The 19,270-nt window shown below is 38.1% G+C and overlaps 1 protein-coding gene across 1 annotated transcript in view; it reads right to left on the bottom strand.

Annotated features, from left to right (window-relative positions):
* Window positions 1-19,270, bottom strand: part of LOC134340875 (otoancorin-like) — a 110,929-nt gene that overhangs the window by 50,916 nt on the left and 40,743 nt on the right. Inside the window, exons 4-12 of the mRNA XM_063038447.1 lie at window positions 16,463-16,629; window positions 14,621-14,775; window positions 9,761-9,897; window positions 8,196-8,329; window positions 7,284-7,395; window positions 6,902-7,117; window positions 3,879-4,046; window positions 1,616-1,759; window positions 716-771 (exon numbers count right to left, since the gene is read on the bottom strand). Coding sequence (XP_062894517.1) covers window positions 716-771; window positions 1,616-1,759; window positions 3,879-4,046; window positions 6,902-7,117; window positions 7,284-7,395; window positions 8,196-8,329; window positions 9,761-9,897; window positions 14,621-14,775; window positions 16,463-16,629 — 1,289 coding nt within the window. The remainder of the gene's footprint in view (window positions 1-715; window positions 772-1,615; window positions 1,760-3,878; window positions 4,047-6,901; window positions 7,118-7,283; window positions 7,396-8,195; window positions 8,330-9,760; window positions 9,898-14,620; window positions 14,776-16,462; window positions 16,630-19,270) is intronic.

Genomic DNA, 19,270 nt, shown 5'->3' with positions numbered 1-19,270 from the left:
CACATTGAAATTTAGGATTATAATTATGCTTATCAGTGTTATTCACTACAGAAACTTATCCACTGCATTTAAAAAGGAGCCCATCAATATATATTTAAATTAGAGGCAACACTATGCTAACTGACCTCCAACCCCAACCCACTATCAATCAGTACAAGAAAGTGTTTTCATTTATAAACTTGATTCAGCTGGTACCTATCTCATCTCCAATAATGAAGATTGTGAGTTTAAGCTGTATGCCTGATGTTTGAAGTCACAATCAATGTAAATAAGCATGTGTAAGATTGGGGAAATACTGTTAAGGTGCTATAGTTCAGTGACAATTTTGAACTGTTGCCTTGTCTCAGTAGTCTTGTGGTTGTAAAGAGTATTCAAGGTTTACCTTGGAAATTTTGAGTGAAAGATATATTTTTAGGCTCTGATACTCTCTGATCAGTCAATATGTTATTGTTTCAGACACTCTGCTGAGCACATATAGTAGGAGAGAATAATCAATATGGTAATTCACCCTATTTAAAATGTCTTAATTAAAATGGAAATATATTGTTCAGTTTTATATTTTGAGTTTGTATGAATGTTGTTTTCTTAAAGCAAATATGACTAATCAACTGTAAAATGAATGAAGTTACCAAATGTCGTAAGCCTTAAAAACTAATGATTCTTTGAACAATATCTGTCAAAATAATAAATCTCAATGTCAAATTTTTTGGCTTACCTTATATCTTCGGGTTTCTTGAGTTGGCTTTTAACCTGATTAATTAGAGCAACAGACTAGAAAAGAGCAGAAAAAGGTAAGTTAACTTCAGGAGAATCAGAGAGAAATCATTTCAGTTCAAAAATGAAAACAATCACTGGAATCCTCCATCTTAGCATAATTCAAAGAAAGTATTCCTTTGGGCATCATCCAGAATAACACAGCGATTGTGTAAAACTTTCTAATGGAACACTAAGACAAACTGCTGGAGGAGCTTAGCAGGTCAGGCTGTATCTGTGGAGGCAAAGAAACCAAATGCACCCAAATGCAAAGGGATGGTTAACGTTTCAGGTTAAGACACCGCATCATAACCATCCTGATACAGAGTGTCAACCTGAAACTTCCACCATACACAGATGCTGCTTGACCATTGCGTTCCTACAGCAGCTTCATGTTGCTCCAGATTACACCATCTGCAGTCTCCTGTGTCTCTATGGGACACTTTTATTTTTATTCACAGTAGGAAGTTGAATGCAAACTATAATTGAAGGGCATTGAAAATATATAACTTGAAAGTTGACACTCGGCCCGAAACGTCGACTGTACCTCTTCCTAGAGATGCTGCCTGGCCTGCTGCGTTCACCAGCACCTTTGATGTGTGTGGCTTGAAATTCCAGCATCTGCAGAATTCCTCGTGTTTAAATTTGAAAGTTGAAGTACGTTTGTAGAAAAGATGGACATTTTTCCCAAATGACTACCCTGCCTTTGCGTACTGAGAGGCACACATTCAAATTCTCCAAATGGACCTTTGGGAAGTTTAGGTAGTTCTTTAAAGTCCGCATTTCATCTAGGTTGCATATTAATTTCAAGTTGAAATCCCATTCACTTTGGTGCATTTTCCCATCTTTTGCATTCTCTTACCTGACCCAAGTTCCAAGGTTTATCTTGGCTCAAGAAGTCAATACTAATATTCTTAGTCTGATTCAATTTTTCAACTGGAATCTGTGACACCAGTGATTCAGGAAGCGATTTCAGAACTGAATCAATTTCCACTGAGTCCAAGATCTGTAAAATTAAAATATGTTCCATCAGTTTATGTTCCCATGAGAAACTAGTCAACCATATATGGACTAGTTGCCCAAAAGGTAAAGTATATATGTTTCAAGTAGCAATAAGTGCATTAAGGAATGTGAACAGATGTACTGCTTGAGTCCAGGTGGGACAGGAGGCTATACTTTGCTTGTTCCTCTTGTTTATCAGGTTCACTGCAGCAGTTCTTTATTGCCACAATACCTTACCTAATTTTGGATGAACATTAATTTCCAGCGCAAAGCACTTGTTAGGAAATTTAGGTGGGTAATAGAAGAGACATGTGACTTTGAGTGAAGATTGTTCATTAAAGGAGAGGAAACTAAATAATGGTGCAAATGTGTATTCATCTGACAAGTTTGGAATTAATATTTTTGATTGGTCACTGCAAGGGTCAGTTTTGTTCTCAGAATGTAAGCGTACTATGAAGTTAGCAATATTGTACAGTCTTAAAAGTTACTGATAGTGCAGAAGTAGAATATTTATTAAAGGATAAGGAGAGCTGCAAAATAATTTGCAAAAATAGAGTTCGTGAACTGGCCAAATAAGAGGCTGACACAACTGAAGAGTTCAAATATATAATTCTCAGAAAATATAAAATACCTCTGAATAAATCCATAGGAAAGAGAATATCAAACGTTTAAGTACCAAAAGTAAGTGACAAAATTAAGTTTCTGTGAAACGAAAGACAAACTACAAGAGGAACTTAGCAGGTTAAGCAGCATCTGCAAAGCCAAAGGGATGGTTGATGTTCTGGGTTAAGATACTGTATCTGGACACAGCAATGGTCAGGTTGCCAAAGAACTGGTCCAGATGTTACTGACCATTATCCATCAGTTCCAGAGAAAACCACTGGTAACTGCAATTATTGGTCAGTTTTGTTACTGATTTCTGTGCCTGCACATTGCAGCCATCAAGTGCTGAGTCAGGAGGTTGGGTACATTTGGTCTCTTTCCTTCACAACCACCAGGTAACATAAACCATTCATTTGAAAGCAGACACCAGTTTATATTGAAAATATTGGTGTTGGTATGGGGCTTATTTATTTTAATGTACTTGATCTTTGTATTTGCAATAAATCTAGGGCATTTAACAGCATTTTAACTTTTCTGTTACAGTACTTTTAAATATTTAAATATTTTTCAATGAAAGGTATCTGATCTTTAGAAACATTTAAATGCTGTTCAAAGGCCTTTGACAGCAACTGACTGGAGGACATCAAGGTAGCCAGGAGGTTCTGCGTGAAGTCTTATCATTTTATCGCATGGGGTGGCTACTGCAGCCAAGCCTTCAGGATAATTGGAGCCACAAGGGTCTCAAAAAGTGTAACCTTGGGGAAATTGCAGGGGATGTGCACATGCAGTTGTGGGTCAGCCAGACCATAATCTGACCCATTGTGAAAAGCTTTGAGTGTTGATTTATTTCAAGTGCCCATGTTAGAGCTTGGAAACAGACATCATAGGAAGTAATCTGAGAAATAGAGACTTTTTATTGGGGGAAAAGTGACTTAATAAAATATTTTAAGATGAGTATTTCACATTGTTAGTTGAATGATTATTTCCTTTCTGCAGGGAGGCTGGACCATGCTTATATTGCTACTAAGTTGAGGAGAAATTGGTTAGAGAAATATCTTTACACAGAGTGGAGAGGAATGAATTAGCTCCTCGGTGCAATATAAGCCAAGAATATTTGTTCTTTAAGAGAAAGCACTTACTTATTTGAAGCAATAAAAATACGGGGTATAGGGCAGAGCATGGAGTGTGAGCTTAGTTTTGGATAATTCTAATGAGTACCTGGCATAAGAAATTGTCCTCTGCTGTGGTGCAGGTTTCAGTGTTGCAAGATGGTAAGTGAAAAGACTTTGTCTTTTCAAAGTAGAATACTAATAAGAAAGAATATTTCTTTAAAGAAACAAATTGCCTATTGGTTTTCATTATAACAGGCAAGTTCAAGTTAATTTGATTAGATGAACTCATTTGCTACAAATTAATCAGTTTTGGATTATCAATCTTAACAAGTTCAATCTCCAGCTTTGTGGATCGAACTCCTCTAAGAGATGCAGTCCCTCAGTTACAAAATCCATAAAATGACTTGCCGCTTTCATGATCGACGACTTCTGCACTGGCAACATGCCATTTGGAGACTTTGCCACATCCTTTTGAGAAAAAGAATCCAGGAGATCCCGGCCGTTGAGCTTGCTAAATGTCTTTGCTTCAAGACCAGACACCAGAAGACCCAGATTTTTCAACCCATTAGCTGTGACCTGCAGAAGCAAAAACATTTGCTTTTGATACATTGCTCAAGCTCAGTAAAAATAACAATGTTACACACTGCAACAGCAATTGTATGAATTATTCAAAAGGAATCCAGAATGAAACTATTTAAGATACTGATTTCCATCTTTGCAATGTTTTGCAGACATATCTTTCCATCACACACTGCATTTTGTATGGAATTATATTAAAGGCAATGTGGCATCCTGTGAATAATCTGATATCATATTTCTTTTCGGATGTATTTCTTTTAGAGTATCTGAAAGCTCCTTCTTAGACTTGTTCACCTGCTCAGATGAAATGCAACAGGTAAACACTGCCACTTTCATTATTTTCTTTTGACTTTTCCAATCTTGCCGGTTTTATTTGACCGTTTAAAATGATTGAAGGAAAACCTAATACAATTGCAGACTGTGTACAATTACAGGCCTCATGAAAGGTCTCAGTCCAAAATGTCAACTGTTCATTCCTCTCCACAGATGATGCCCGACCTGCTGAGTTCCTCCAGCATTTAGTGTGTATAACAGGCTGTTTGATTTCTATGATGACTGGTTGTTTTTGTTGTGGTAGTTTACTGAGGAAAGGAAAAGTCCTATCTATAGGATGTATTTCACAACCTCAAGATGGCCAAAAGTTCACTAGATTCAATTAAGTAGATTTGAAGAATGGTTATTTTGTAACTTAGGAGTCAGTTTGATCTGCTCAGTATTTATTGGTTCAATTTCCATCTTCTGCACTATACTCCTTCAGTCCAAAACAATGACAGTCATAATCACCATGCACCAAGGAATTTCCTAAATTATGAAACTCTGCCAGAAATAAAATCAAATGTTGTTATAAACCCATTGATAACGGTACACACGTCGTATCCAGGTTTGTGATACAATGTCATACAATGCATTGTGCTCAGCCTCTGAAATGCTTTGTTTTTGAATTTCCAATGAATTTTAGAAGCAGAATAATATACAGTAGTCAATCTATAGAGTGTTTCATGGTTCAGACTGGAGTTGAATCTCAGTCCTATTATTGTGTTTATACAGAACTTTTATCCAAATTACATCTGAACAAGAAGTCAAAATATCAAATTTTGATTAATATAGGTTTCAGACTTTTCAGTTTCATCTTACCCCAATGAGGGAAATTTGTCATATCCAGTGGTTTGGTTGTAGGAGTCCTTGGTTTACTGAGTTTACTGAGTCAGAGTCATACAGCACAGAAGAAGGTCCTTTGGCCCATGCTAAGACTTGCATCTAAACTAATCCTATTTTCCCTCATTTGGCCCATATATCTCTAATCTATTCCTATTCACGTACGTGTACAAGTACTTATAAATGGTGTTGAGGTTCCTCCCTCAAACACTTCCTCTGGCAATTCATTCCATATCTGGACCATCCTCTGGATGAAAAGTTGCCCTTTGGGTTCCTATTAAATCTCTCTCCTCAAACTCTAAGCCTATGTCCTCTAGTTATTGATTTCACAAACCTGGGGGAGAAAAAAACTCTGTATTTACCCTTTCTATGACCCTCATGATTTTCTGCACACATCATTCTCTTATGTTCCAATGTATAAAGTTACAACCTTCTCAATCTGTTTCCATTTCTCAGTCATTTGAGTCTTCGCAAAATCCTCGTAAATCTCCTCTGTATTCTTTCCAGCTTAATCTTTCATATTGCAAAACTGAGCGCAATATATCTCACCAACATCTTGGATTAGTGAAGGAATTTTGATGAGGTAGACAAGGTCTACAGTGGATCACCAAGAAGCACAACCAGCTCATTACTCAGAAACAGAGACATCAGAAGTCAAAAAATAATGTTGGCAAAAGGGGAGGATTGGTGAGTAGCTGATAAGTGCTCATATTTAGTGAGGTTGTTAAATATAAACAAATTCTGCAGATGCTGGAAATCTGAATTAGTTATTGGCCTAAAGATTGGGCAATCTCTACAAACCAGCAAACGATAATCAAGGAATAAAAGGAAGGGAGGAACTTAAAGCAATGTTTCACTTGAGGTAAAGAATTACAATAGATGGGGTTAAAGCCGTTAGGTATCGTGGACCTGATCATCGATATTCTAGGACTTTAAGGAAGTGGTTGCAGGATTGTGGACGTAGTCCGACAGGATTGGAAAACCACAAGTGTTATGCAAGTTGCTTCAAAAACTAAAGGTTAATTAATGCTATAGAATTTTGGTGTTTATTGCAAGTGATATGGATTTTAAAAATAGGGAAATTTTGATTACATAGCACTCCTGAATTATTGTGTACAAGTTTGTTACTATTCTTACGGAAGGATCTACTTACATTGGAAGCACAGCAGGAAAAATCGAGGCTGATTTCTGAGATAAAGGGCTTGACTTACAAAGAAAGGTTGAACAACTTTAGTCATCACTGGATTATAGAAGAAAGGGATGCAATCTGATGGAAACATATTCTATTCTGAAGAGAATTAACAAGGTGGTGTTGATGGGATGCTTCTCTTGTACAGTATTGCAATATAAGGGGTACAGTTTCAGAAATTAGGAGCCACCCATTTCAGTTGGAAACAAAGAGGAACGTCTCTCAGAAGGCCATGACCTTTTGGAATTCTTTACTTCAAAAAACCATGGAGGTGGGCTCACTAGATATGTTCAAGGTGGCTACTGAGAGATACTTGAAGTCTAAGGGAGCAAGTGGGTTGCAGACACATGGAAACGTAGTAGTTTGTCCAAGATTGGATCAGCAATAACTATAATGAATGCCAGAAGAGGCTTGAAGGGGCCAATAGTCTCCGCTCCTATTCATTATGTTCCAGAGTAATGGTTGAATTACATATACAGTAAAGGTGTAAATTTAATGACAGACTCACATTTTGAGATTCTTTGTACTTTTTGACAAGGACCTTGATTTGACCTTTGGACCACCCCTTGATATCCTTCAGTTCTTTAAGTGCACCAGCAATGGCCATTTTGGAGATATTGGACATTTGACTGACTTTCAGTCCGACCACTAAAGATCCCCATTCTTTTATTTCCCCAGCAGACCATTGATTGACATTAGCATTCTCCACAAGCCTCCGATAGATCTGTAGAAACACACACAAGAAATACATCATGTGTCCTTTTGACAGAAATATAAAATCTGATTAGGTTTTGAAATGAAACATGAACTATATTCAAGTTTATGAGCTATATTCAAGGTGATATCTTATTCACTACCAAGCACTCAACATATCATAAATAGGGCATCACCTCCTTTATCTTCCTTGTGCAGCTGAGCAGTTTGTTCTGCAAAGCCATTACTGCTCCATAATTCAATGAATTCAGCTGATCGACAGGGTAGAAGCATGCTAGTTGACCAAGCCTGCAGATGAAGAATAACAATATATTGGGGTTACAATCTGATTTGATTTCGACTTAGACAGAAAATAAATCTCAAGGCAGCAATTAAATCAGAATCAACAGCAGTTTTCCGAATGCACCAAAGCCCATTTCATTCCAAATTAATTATTGTATTAATATAAATAAATTGAGTAATGTTCTTAAGTAAATGCAGTGAGCTCTCATAGCAAAGGTTATTGGAGCATAAGTTTCTCAGATTGTGCATTTCCATTGAAGTTTTGTGATTCATTGAAGTTCAACAGCTCTGAAACTGTGGTTTCTCTGTAGCAAAAGGGACCATAATCTGGACATGGAAGTTTAACTTAGGGCAGAAGCCAGTTTCATCCTCTGTCTCAGCTCATGGCTGAACCCATTATGCTGACTGCTGGGGCATATGGTATGTGGATGTGTTATGAGAGAGATGTTATGAGATTAATCCTCAGGTTTAGCATATAACTATTACTATTTACAAAGTAAATACACATTCTTTTGATAATATTCTACATTTGGTACCTGACTTCAATATCTAACACAGATGTATATTTTATTGCTATTTGAGGTAGTGTCTTCATGTGAGAGAAGAAATAGTAAAATACATGGACCTTTCCTGTCATGATCGGGTCATATACCAGTGAGGTCGTAAGATATCTGTCACACAATCTTAGTGTGTGCTGGTGTCATGTGTACCAAAGAGTTTTTCACAGTCTATGCCCCGGGCAGGTAAAAGTTAAAAAGACTGCTGTCTGCTAAAGTTATACTTTGACAATCGAACGATATTCTTACTTGGCAATTACTGTGTCTTCACTGATGTTAACTTTGCAAGCATTGAGTCCTTTGAAGAGAATGCGAGCTTGTACTGGTGTAAGATCAAACAGCTTGTCTAAAAGGTTGGATGAAAAGTTGAAAAGCTGACATACCTATAAAGAGTCAAATAATTCAATGCTTAGACAATCTGATAGCACATATGGTTGAAGAAGGACATAGAGGTTTATTTTATTGTTGTGATATGATGTGAAATTAATTGCCCAGGTTAGATTTGTTTCAATTACTTATTCCTCAGGAGGAAAACCAAGCAAGCTACGAGTAAGTGGATTTTGAGGTTTGTTTAACCATTGCCATGCTTTCAATAGTTTGGCAGCGCGAAGAGCAGATATCTCATGTACGCTGCAAAATGTGATAGAGGTTGAGTTTTATCCAATTCAAGCATTAGTAGGCTCGAAACAAAAACATTTTGAAAAGTAAGTGATAGAAAACCAAAAACCAATGTTTCCTAGTAATTAGTGCTGGGAATTAGTGGAGACTTTTTTGTGACTGACATATGGAACACAACTGTTGTTGGTATGGTACTTGCATTAAAGGGCAACTTCATGCACACTTCATTCCCTCTGAGCAGCATTTCAGGCATTTCCCCACTTTCTCAGGTCAGCCAAACATCTTTTCAGGTAACGTAACTTCTCTCCATGAATGTGTCTTTTTCCTTCGCATGTACACCTTGATCTCATCCCACAGCACAACTACTAAGCTGAGGCAAACCAGCACCTCTTTGGAGGCTATTCAGCCATTACTTTGGCAACTAATACCTTCCCATACAACCTCTTGTCTTCTTCTTTTGGCAATCATGCCAATTCTTAGCCAAGAAGTTGCACCAAGGCTCCAAAAATACGTTCAATGTAGCTGGACTTTAGTCCAGATTTGTGGGGTAGGACAGTGTTGATCCGGATCACATCTTCTGCTTCCCCAAACCTACAGGACAATGGATCAGCCTGATATCCAATCACTGCAGAGAGACTCGTTACTCATTCAAATCCTCTCCTCTGCATAGAGCTTCAAACATGTGCTACGAGAACCTATTTCCCTTACTATTTCCCTAAAAGTATTCCTTCTTTTCCTCCTCATGTCTTCTTTTAGGGGAGGGGATGTTTTCTATCCTTCCTTGCTCATTTCATTCTTCAAACTTCATCCTTCTCTTCCTTGGCCTTGCCCTCTCCTCTTTAAAACCCGTCCTATTCCTGAATACCAGTGGATTGCTTCTTCCTCCACTCTTTTCCCCTTCCTTTCTCCACCCCTGCCCTCCTCTAATGTGCATTACTGGTAGCAATTGCATCAGTGGAAAACTCTTAAATGTTTGCTCCATCCAAACAAGAAAACTTGGATTCACTGCAGCTTAGGAGCAGAAATGTCAAAATGTAAAAATTGCAAAAACAAAATGAAAAATATATATAAAGGATGGAAGGAACTTACGAGTATTTAGCAAGCAAAATAAAAAATGAAATCCAGTCTCTGAATAGTTCCAAATATTTAAATACTTGAGTTAAATTATTCTGTAAATAGTCAAAGTGAATGCTTACCACACTTGGTTCACCTTGTGCAATACTCTTGAAAGTCGATGTGGGGGCTTGGACAATGAAACGACCAAGTATGTTCAAAACATCGAGAGTGATCCAGTGGCCTTTACCCTTCCCCTTATCCTTACCCTTCCCTTGATCTGTGAAGAAGAACAGAAAACTAATTACTGATTATTACAACCTTAAAATAGTTATGATTCTAATTACTACAACAGCCTTAAAATAGACGTTCTAGAATTTGACTTATCAACATTTTAATAACACTACGTCCTTCTTGAAAATGTAGGAGACATAACACATATGTTTTTTTTAAATTTCAACAGAACTAAGTTATTATATTGGAGGTGTATTTGCCTTTTAAGCAGGCAACAATCACAGTTCAATTGTTTATGAAGCTCCACAGGAAATCAGATAATAAATGATTCCATAATTTATTTTAATAACTTAGGTGAACATGAAATATTTGGCAGGAAATAGGAGAGTTTCTGCTCTTCCTTAAATTTTGTCTTGTGAAATTACATGCTGATTTGTACTGGCAGACAATATTTTGTGCACTTCTCTGAAAGATTAATCCAAGGATCTCTACTGCTTCATGAACTTACACTAAAAGTTGACACTTATTCTGTGTGTGGTTTGGGTAGGTAGGAAAATCCTGCTCAGATCCTCTGTATATATCTCTGCTTGAACTGTGTACATCTGCCCAAATACCATATTGATCTGTCCCAGTATGGCATATATCTGCCCATGTACCATGTTTGTCTGTCCCTGTACTGCATGTATCTGCCCATGTACCATATTGATCTGTCCCCTTAATATGTACACCTGTTAATGTACAGAACAAAAGTATTTGGAATTGCAGTGGATTACACCTACTTCTGTGTAAATTAAAGGCACATGGATTAACAGGCCTGCATAATCTTATAGATAGGTCCCTCTAAGAGCTTTCCTGTTACTCTGTCCTTTCCTACTTTCTGCAGGTCTCCTTTATGCACCCATTACTGGATCCTGACCTAGTCAATGGAATCCAAATTGCTGTACCTGTCCCCCACCCCAACCGACAGATTCCTGTGGTGACTCTTCTATACCACAGACAGAATTGTGAAGACTTACTGTCAACCTGTGATTCGCTGATGGACAGATTCTTCTTTCAGTACATTATAGACAACCTTGCACCATGTAGCCCTGCCTCACTATGGTCCTTAAACTGTGAAGAATAACAGAGTTCCTCCACTAGCCCCAACATTGTTTCTGTGCACACAAAGTGAACTAGGTCATTTCTACTTTTCACTACAGTTTGGAGGATCAATCAAATGCAGCAACAGGTGTGCCCACATGTAAAATACGATGTGTTCCATTGCCAGGTTAACATTGTTTTTGAAACATGGAACAGTTTTAAGGCCATTTCATTATTACATTGAAGTGTCACAGGGTTAAATTGTTGGTATGAACTTTGCATAAACTATATAAAATATTTATTAATGACAAAGGAGGGAAATAAATGTATTGTAGATAATACAAAAATAGACGGGAGAGCTAGGTGTGAGGTAAATGCAAACTTCAAGTTCCTGGAAGATACTATTTCAGAGGACATGTCCTGGACCCAGCATGTAAATGCAATTGCAAAGAAAGCACGACAGTGCCTTAGGTGTCTGCAGAGATTTGGCATATCGTCAAAAACTTTGACAAACTTCTATGGTTGTGTCGTGGAGAGTATATTGGCTGGCGGCATCACCGCCTGATATGGATACACCAATACTTTTGAATGGATAATCTTACAACAGGTCCAGTGCATCACAGGTAAAGCCCTCCAACCATTGAGCACATCTGGATGAAACGCTGTTGTGGGAAAGCAGCATCCATCATCAGAGATCCTCACCACCCAAGCCATATTCTTTTCTCGCTGCTGCCATCAGGTAGAAGATATAAGAGCCTCAGGACTCACACCACCAGATTCAGGAACACTTATTATCCCTCAACCATCAGGCTTTTGAACAAAAGGGAATAACTACACTCCCCTGTCCATTTATTGAGATATTCCCTCAACCAATTATCTCACTTTAAAGACTCTTTCATGTTCTTGTTATTTATGGCTATTTAATAATATTTGCATTTGCACAGTTTGTTGTCTTCTGTACTCTGGTTGATCTTTCATTGGTCCTGGTATAGTTACTATTCTATAGATTTGCTGAGTATGCCCACAGAAAAATGAAATGAATCTCAGGGCCATTCATGGTGACTTATACATACTCTGATAATAAAATTTACATTGAATATTGAACTTTGAAATATTTTCAAAAAAGATTCAGGTGACTGGATAAAACATTAAGAAGTGAATAATAATAGTGGGAAATGTGAAGTAGTTTGTTTTGGAAGGAGAACATAATGGAGAAAATTTACATAATACATTTGCAGAATGGGATTTGGAAGTTCCTTGAGTATGAAGCACAGAAGTCAAGCATGCTGGTGCAGCAACTAATGGGTAAGGCTAACAAAATGAAGGTTGAGCACCTTCGCTCCAACTGGCGCAAAAGGCGGGATCTCCTGGACTCCACTCATTTCAATTTGACTTTCCATTCCCATTCCAATAGGTCTGTCCGTGCTCACATCTACTGCCACAATAAGGACACACTCGCGTTGGAGGAGAAACACTTCATATTCTGTCTGGGTAGCCTCAAGCCTGGTGGCATGAACACCGATTTCTCTAACTTGCGGTCATTTCTCCGCCTTCCTCCTCTCTTGTTCTCCATTCCCCATACTGGTTTCCTCACCGCTTCCCTCTTCCTCACCTGATCATCATCTCCCCTGGTGCTCCTCCTCTCCTTTTATTTTGTACTGTCTACTGTCCTCTCCTATCAGATTTCTTATTCTTCTGCCCTTTATCTCTTCCATCTACTTAATCCAAGTTTCTCACTTCATCCCCTCTCCCCCTCTTACCCTTTGGTTTCATCTATCATCTGCCAGCTTGTATTCATTCCTCTCCACCCAATGCCTTATTGTGAATTCCACTCCCTTCCTTTCCAGTCCTTATGAAAGGTCTGAGCCTGAAACATTAATTCTTTATTCCCCTCTATATATGCTGCCTGACCGGTTAAGTTCCTCCAGCGTTATGTGTGTGTTGCTCAAGATTTCCTGTATCTGCAGAAACTCTTGTACTTTTAAAAGAATGAAGGCCTTCCTTTTAAGAGGGGTTGCGTAACAGTATGGAAGTCTTACTGCAGCTATACAAGGCACCAGTGAGACCATATCTGAACCCTATAAACAATTTTGGACTCCCTATTTAAAGTAAGACATCACTTCATTGCAGGGTGGTTCAAGGAAGATCCACAAGAGTGATTCCCAGACATAGAGGGATGTCTTATAGGAAAGGTTAAGCATGTTGGTATTCAGCTCATCAGATTTTAGAAGAGTGATATTTGATCTTGTTGAAATATGCAAGCTTTTTATCTTTGGAGCTAGACAGTAAATTCTGAGAGTCTGTTTCCTGACCAGAACCAGAGGCAATGATCTTAGAATACAATAATGCACATTTAAGACTGTGATGAGGAAGAGTTTCTTCTCATGCAAGATTGTAATCTTTTGAAACTGCTTGTCATAAGAACCGTGAGGGTTGAATCTTCGGATGTACCCTTAGTGGCCATTTTATTAGGTACCTCGTAGAACTAATAAAGTGTTCACTGAGTGCACGTTTGTGGTCTTCAGTTGCTGAGGACTATCCACTTCAAGGTTTGACATGTTGTGCGTTCAGAGATGTTCTTTTTTGCGCACCACTGTTTAACATGTGGTTATTTGAGTTACTGTCGCCTCCCTGCCATCTTGAACCTGTCTGGCTATTCTCACATGAGCGCTCTCATTAACAAGGTGTTCTTACCCACAGAATTGCCACTCACTGGATTTTTTTTTGGTTTTTCACACCATTTTCTGTAAGCTCTAGGGACTGTTGTGCACACACATCTGAGATACTCAAACCATCCCATCTGGCACCAACAATCGTTCCATGGACAGATCACATTTCTTCCCCATTCTGATGTTTGGTCTGAACAACAACTGAACCTCATATTCATGTCTGAATGCTTTTATGCATTGAGTTGCTGCCACATGATTGGCTGATAGATATTTGCATTAAATATGGACACCAGCAGGCTCAAGGGACTAAATGATCTATATTTTTTCCTCTTTCTTACGTTTTTGGCTTGATTATGATGTTATGATTGTGTCTTATGCACAGATTCTTTTTGGATGAAAAGACAAAATTGCAAATTTAGTAGTTATTTTAATAAATGAACAAGTAATTCTTGAAAAACTTAGTATAGTAAGAATCATCTGCAAGGAGCAGGTATAACAATTGCAAGGATTGCTTTTTCTCATGACTTCAATATATACAGTATAAAGATTATAATTATTGTTTTATTATAAATTTGACAGTCTATGAAGATTTCATGGGAGATATAGTATATATTTCACCATACAAAGATGTAAATTAAACTAGTTCTCACTGTCGTCCAGAGTACTTTGGTACTGTATTGTTCTTAAAGTGAAACTCAGTTTTTTATTTTGATGAAATTTCTTTTGGTAAAGTGCTGGAATTATCAGATGAGCACATAAATGCTGAGAGTAATTTTAATACATTAATTCCATAGACTCTGCCTGTGCAGACACTCAGAATAACAAAAAAGACAGAGAAATTAACTGCCTTTTTCTCCTTCCTACTTTCTCAGTTGAAGTGTGATATTTTAAGTGTGACATTTCAAATGTGATACCGAGGGGAAATGCTGAAAGCTGAGCAATGGCACCATTTCAAGATTTTTATATAAGTGCATTTATTCATGCTTTCTATTGATCCAGCTGATGTTTGCTGTTTGTTACCTTTATCTTTGCCTGGATCACCCTTTGGGCCTTTATCATTGGTGTTCATTCCATATGGTCCTGATGATTTTGTGTAAATAGCTTCCACCCACTTATAAATCTGCTTCCTGGTACCAGGAATTAGGTTATTGTATTCTTTATTCAGGACCTTCATTCTGTAATGAAAAGTTAATCAGGGTACAATAATAACACAGTAAAAACAAATAAAAGCACTTTGATAAATGATTTTTGGAAGGCTTATACAGTATATATGTATAATGAGTGTAATTGGTGATGATACAAATGAAGAAAATGATGCTCCCTGCACAACAAGACTTAACCAATCACTAAATGCCAATGCACCTCACACCGCTTTATCCCTGGACTCTGCAGCATTAAACTGGGGAATCCATCTCTCTGAACGTAAACCATCCAGGGTTTTCATAGAGTCAGAAATTCTGTTTATTTGAAAGAGGATTCCCAAGAATTATAAGGGAAATGGTAGTTACTTTGTCTCTTTTTATGAGCACAGAGACAATCAGATAGAAGCAGGTGCTTCAAACCATGGCCGCACTGACCACCCATTTGCACTCATCCTGACATTAACCCCATTTTTATTCTCCCCATACTCTCGTCATCTCTTCCCAGATTCTACTACCCACCAACCTGTTAGGAGCAACTTTCAGTGGCAGAGTAACCTACCCACTCGCATGCCTTTGGGATGTGGGAAAAAACTGGAGCACCCAGAGGAAATCCACACATACATAAGGGAGCATGCAAACTCCACACAGACAGCACCTGAGGTCAGGACTGAACCCACATCTCTGGCACTGTGAATCACTGCTGTGTGTGATGCATGAATCTTTTTACAAGACTTCTTCATTATTTAATTCCTTATATTTTAGCTTATGTTTAAATCAAAAATTGGTTTTATCCATTTACTACAATGAGAGACATTTAAAAACTGTTAAAAAATGCTTCTCAATTTTGAGAGGAGTGGGACCCCAGCATTGATTACTTGAAGCCTAATCACTGTAGAGGACACACACCTTTCTATGTGAAGGATCAATTTACCTGGCTTTCTTTATCTGGTCCAGGTATGAGTGGGTAGTGGCAATAGATCACATGCTAGTTCACGTTGCAATTAATGACCCCACCAGCATATATGTTCTCTGAACAATGAAGCTGCATGAAAAATGTCTTTACACACAACATGAAGGATTCAAACGAGGGCCCATGTTCCTTGAGGGGTAAACACAGTGATCATAAATATTTTGATTCCCATCCATTGTGGATTTCCAGTGGTTGAGTAAACTGGGAATTCATGGAAGGATTGATTTCTATATTGGCTATTTTTCTAACATATTTTGTTGTCCTTTGCCAATACAAACTATTTCCTGCAAGAAGAACATCATTTATTTATTGGCTAATGTGTGCCATCTTTGTTTGTTGGGATAAAAGAGGCCTTGGGAGTGTGTTGATTGTACAGCAGGTCATATCATCCAACCATTTCAAGTAAAAGTTCAAGTTTAATTGGCATTCAACCAAATATCAATACTCATGAATAGAGCCCAATGAAAGAGTGTTATCATCCAACCAACTGGGTTCCAAACCTCTAAAGGTTGAAGCAAAACATGAACCAGGCACATTTCACCAGATGACCCCACCACCCCAAATTTTCACTATATTCATCCCCCTCAACCTACGATCTTTGTTAATATAAAGGCACATGGGCTTAAGGAAATTAGAGGACAGAAGAAAAGAACAAGATAAAGATAACATATTAAAATATGGTTTATTTCTTAATTATGCATCATTATGCATTCAAAAAAATTTTGTCGTAAGAAGTCCTGCAACACTTACAGTTTCCTCAGATTGGAAAGACTAACAGTAAGGTTGAATGATTTGACGCAACCTGGACTCAGAGTGCTGATCGATTCTGTAAGGCTTTCAGGAAAATCCGTGATATTGCCTGGAGCACTGAGGTTGTTCCGTAGATCCTTTTCCCATCCATGACATTGGTCCAACCTCTAGAATTTAGAATGCAGAAAATGTTAAATTGTACAATTTCAAATACCTTTGGAAGTGGAAGAAATTATATAATCACGATATGGTTTGTCTTATATTCGCTGTAATCTATACAAGAATATAATATCTTATACATTTCATTTAGATTTTGCTATATTGTTACACATTCTTTGTTTTCAGATCTCTCACATATCTACAGCAAGACTCCCCAGAGGAAGTTCATCCTATCATGTATTTTTTAATTAGCAGTTAGCTCTTTGAATATGCATTAATATTTCCCCCTCATTTTATTTACTCCCAAATATGCCAATTCTTGGATACAATTGTTTGCCTGTTTTCAGGCCCCATGACCCTAACGTATTGAGCTCTAATCATTCATCCCTATGATTTTTTTTTCTGGTGCAAAATTGAACCTAACAACTGTTTCAAAAAGCCTCAAAATTAAACCGTGAAATCTGTTATTACCAGTTTTAGAACAGCGTTGGTGGGCGGACGCAACATTTTGGAGCAATGAGAAGTAGGAGTTAAGTTTCCGACGTTATTAATTTCTTTCCTCATTTATCTAACCTCATGAAGCAGCCCCTTAAACAGTTGCTTCATGCTACAATTAGCCTGCTGGTCAAATTTCAGATAGGAATGGCTCTCAGTGTCAACATTAGAGTAATTTTCACTCTCAAGCACTTTGCCTCGGGAACCTTGTGGATGCCTCTGCTGATATCTACATTTTAGGCAATTCCTTACATTTGAAGATGACTTAGTTCTAGCTTTGGGGATTCCACAGTGGCTAATGAGGCTACTTCAGGACCTGAAGACTCTTCACAAATGGTTCGGAAGGTGCAGACAGATGTATAGTAGTTAGTGAAGTGGTAACCTCCTTCCATGAAGGCCTGCTTCAGGGGCCTGGGCATGTAAACACCATGGCCTTCCCAAAAGAACAGATTGACTAACTGGAGCCTCAGCACTGGAAGTGTTAGCCTGGGACAGGTCACTAACATTGATTTGCTTATCCTTCCGATCAATTTTGGGGATTTTATGGAGACAGCATTAGCGGTACTTTTCCCATTCTTTGGAATACTGACTGCAAGAGGTCCAAGTCCTAGAAGCAGACAGGATAGGGATTACTTGTTTTGGTACACTGTAAATTTTGTGCCAGGTATGAGATCTTTATCTTCATATGGGCTTTCCATCAACTGAGAAAAGGTTTTGCTGGTGCATTGAAGGCAGTGGTGAATTTCATCATCTCCAACTGTTGTTTCTGAGAATTGACTCATGAGATATGTGAGAGATGGTGCATGTTTCCAACAACTCACTATGAACCTGTACTGTTGGAGGCAGTGTCGTATATTAAGGGCAGGTCAGTAGTGAATCTTTTTCCTGTGGTCATTGACTAAAAGTCACACATTGTCATAGACTTCACAGAATGAGCCTGTGATGGCTTAAGTTTAGCCTCCAAATGTGTGCAATCAGGGCATTGCTTCTACTCGACAACTGAGGTTCAGATTGCCCTGATGGATGTATGACCTTTTGCTGATCTCCACTGCAGTGCAGAAGTCAAGATTAGCTCTTCTGCTAAAGTGGGAATCCATTATCATGATTATTGCAATATGTGCATTCACACATGCAATGAGCATTTGACAAAACTGCATGTGTCCCAAAAGAGCTGGTACTTATGGAAGGCACTAAGGCCTTTAGAGGTTCAGTCTCCAAACCTCCAAATACCTTACCACGGAACTGCTTACAAAAAGTAGTGGATACACCATCGTGGGTAAAGCCCTCCCATTGAGCACATCTACACAGAGCACTGTTGAAGGAAAGCAGCATCCATCGTCAAGGACCTGTCCCCCCCACAAACCTTCCAGGCTATGCTTTCTTCTTGCTGCTACCATTAGGAAGAAGGCACAGGAATCTCAGAACTCACACCACCATGTTCAGCAACAGCTATTACCCTCAACCATCAGGCTCTTGAACCAGAACGGACAACTTGACTCACTCCATCACTGAAGCGTTCCCACAAACTTATAGACTCACTTTCAAGGACTTTTCATCTCATGTTCTTGATATTTATTGCTAATTTATTATTATTATTATTATAATATTTTCATTTTTTCTCAGCTCAAGCCGGTAAAACCTGAGGTATGGGTACTTCCAAGCACACTCATTTCTCAATTGCTAAGAACATTCTGAATCATCCAGAGGCATTTTGTATTATGGCTTTTTGGAGATTATTCCTTTTTTCTTTCTTTTTGTACTTGGACGGTTTGTTATCTTTTGCACATTGGTTGTTTGTTCTATTGGGTGGAGTCTTTCAATGATTCTATTGTGTTTCTTGTATTTACCATAAATGCCCGCAAGAAAATGAATCTCAGCATTGTATATAGTTGAATATATGTACTTTGATAAATATTGCTGTGTAGGATTAGATGTTTAATGCTATTTTGTAGTGACTTTGGGATGATACCAGTTGTAGATATTACTATCGGGACAATGTACAGTGTACCCTGTTCATGTTCCATAGTATTTCAATTTCATCTTTTAATTCAGCACATTTCTGGTGCTTAAAGTGTCAGACTAGAAAATGCCTCAGTTTATTTTGATAACGGTGGCTGTTCCTCTTTTGTTGTTAATAAATAGGTTGAATATAGT

Source organism: Mobula hypostoma, chromosome X2, assembly GCF_963921235.1.
Source record: "Mobula hypostoma chromosome X2, sMobHyp1.1, whole genome shotgun sequence".
Lineage (NCBI taxonomy): Eukaryota > Metazoa > Chordata > Chondrichthyes > Myliobatiformes > Myliobatidae > Mobula > Mobula hypostoma.
This window is presented reverse-complemented; position numbering and strand designations above follow the sequence as displayed.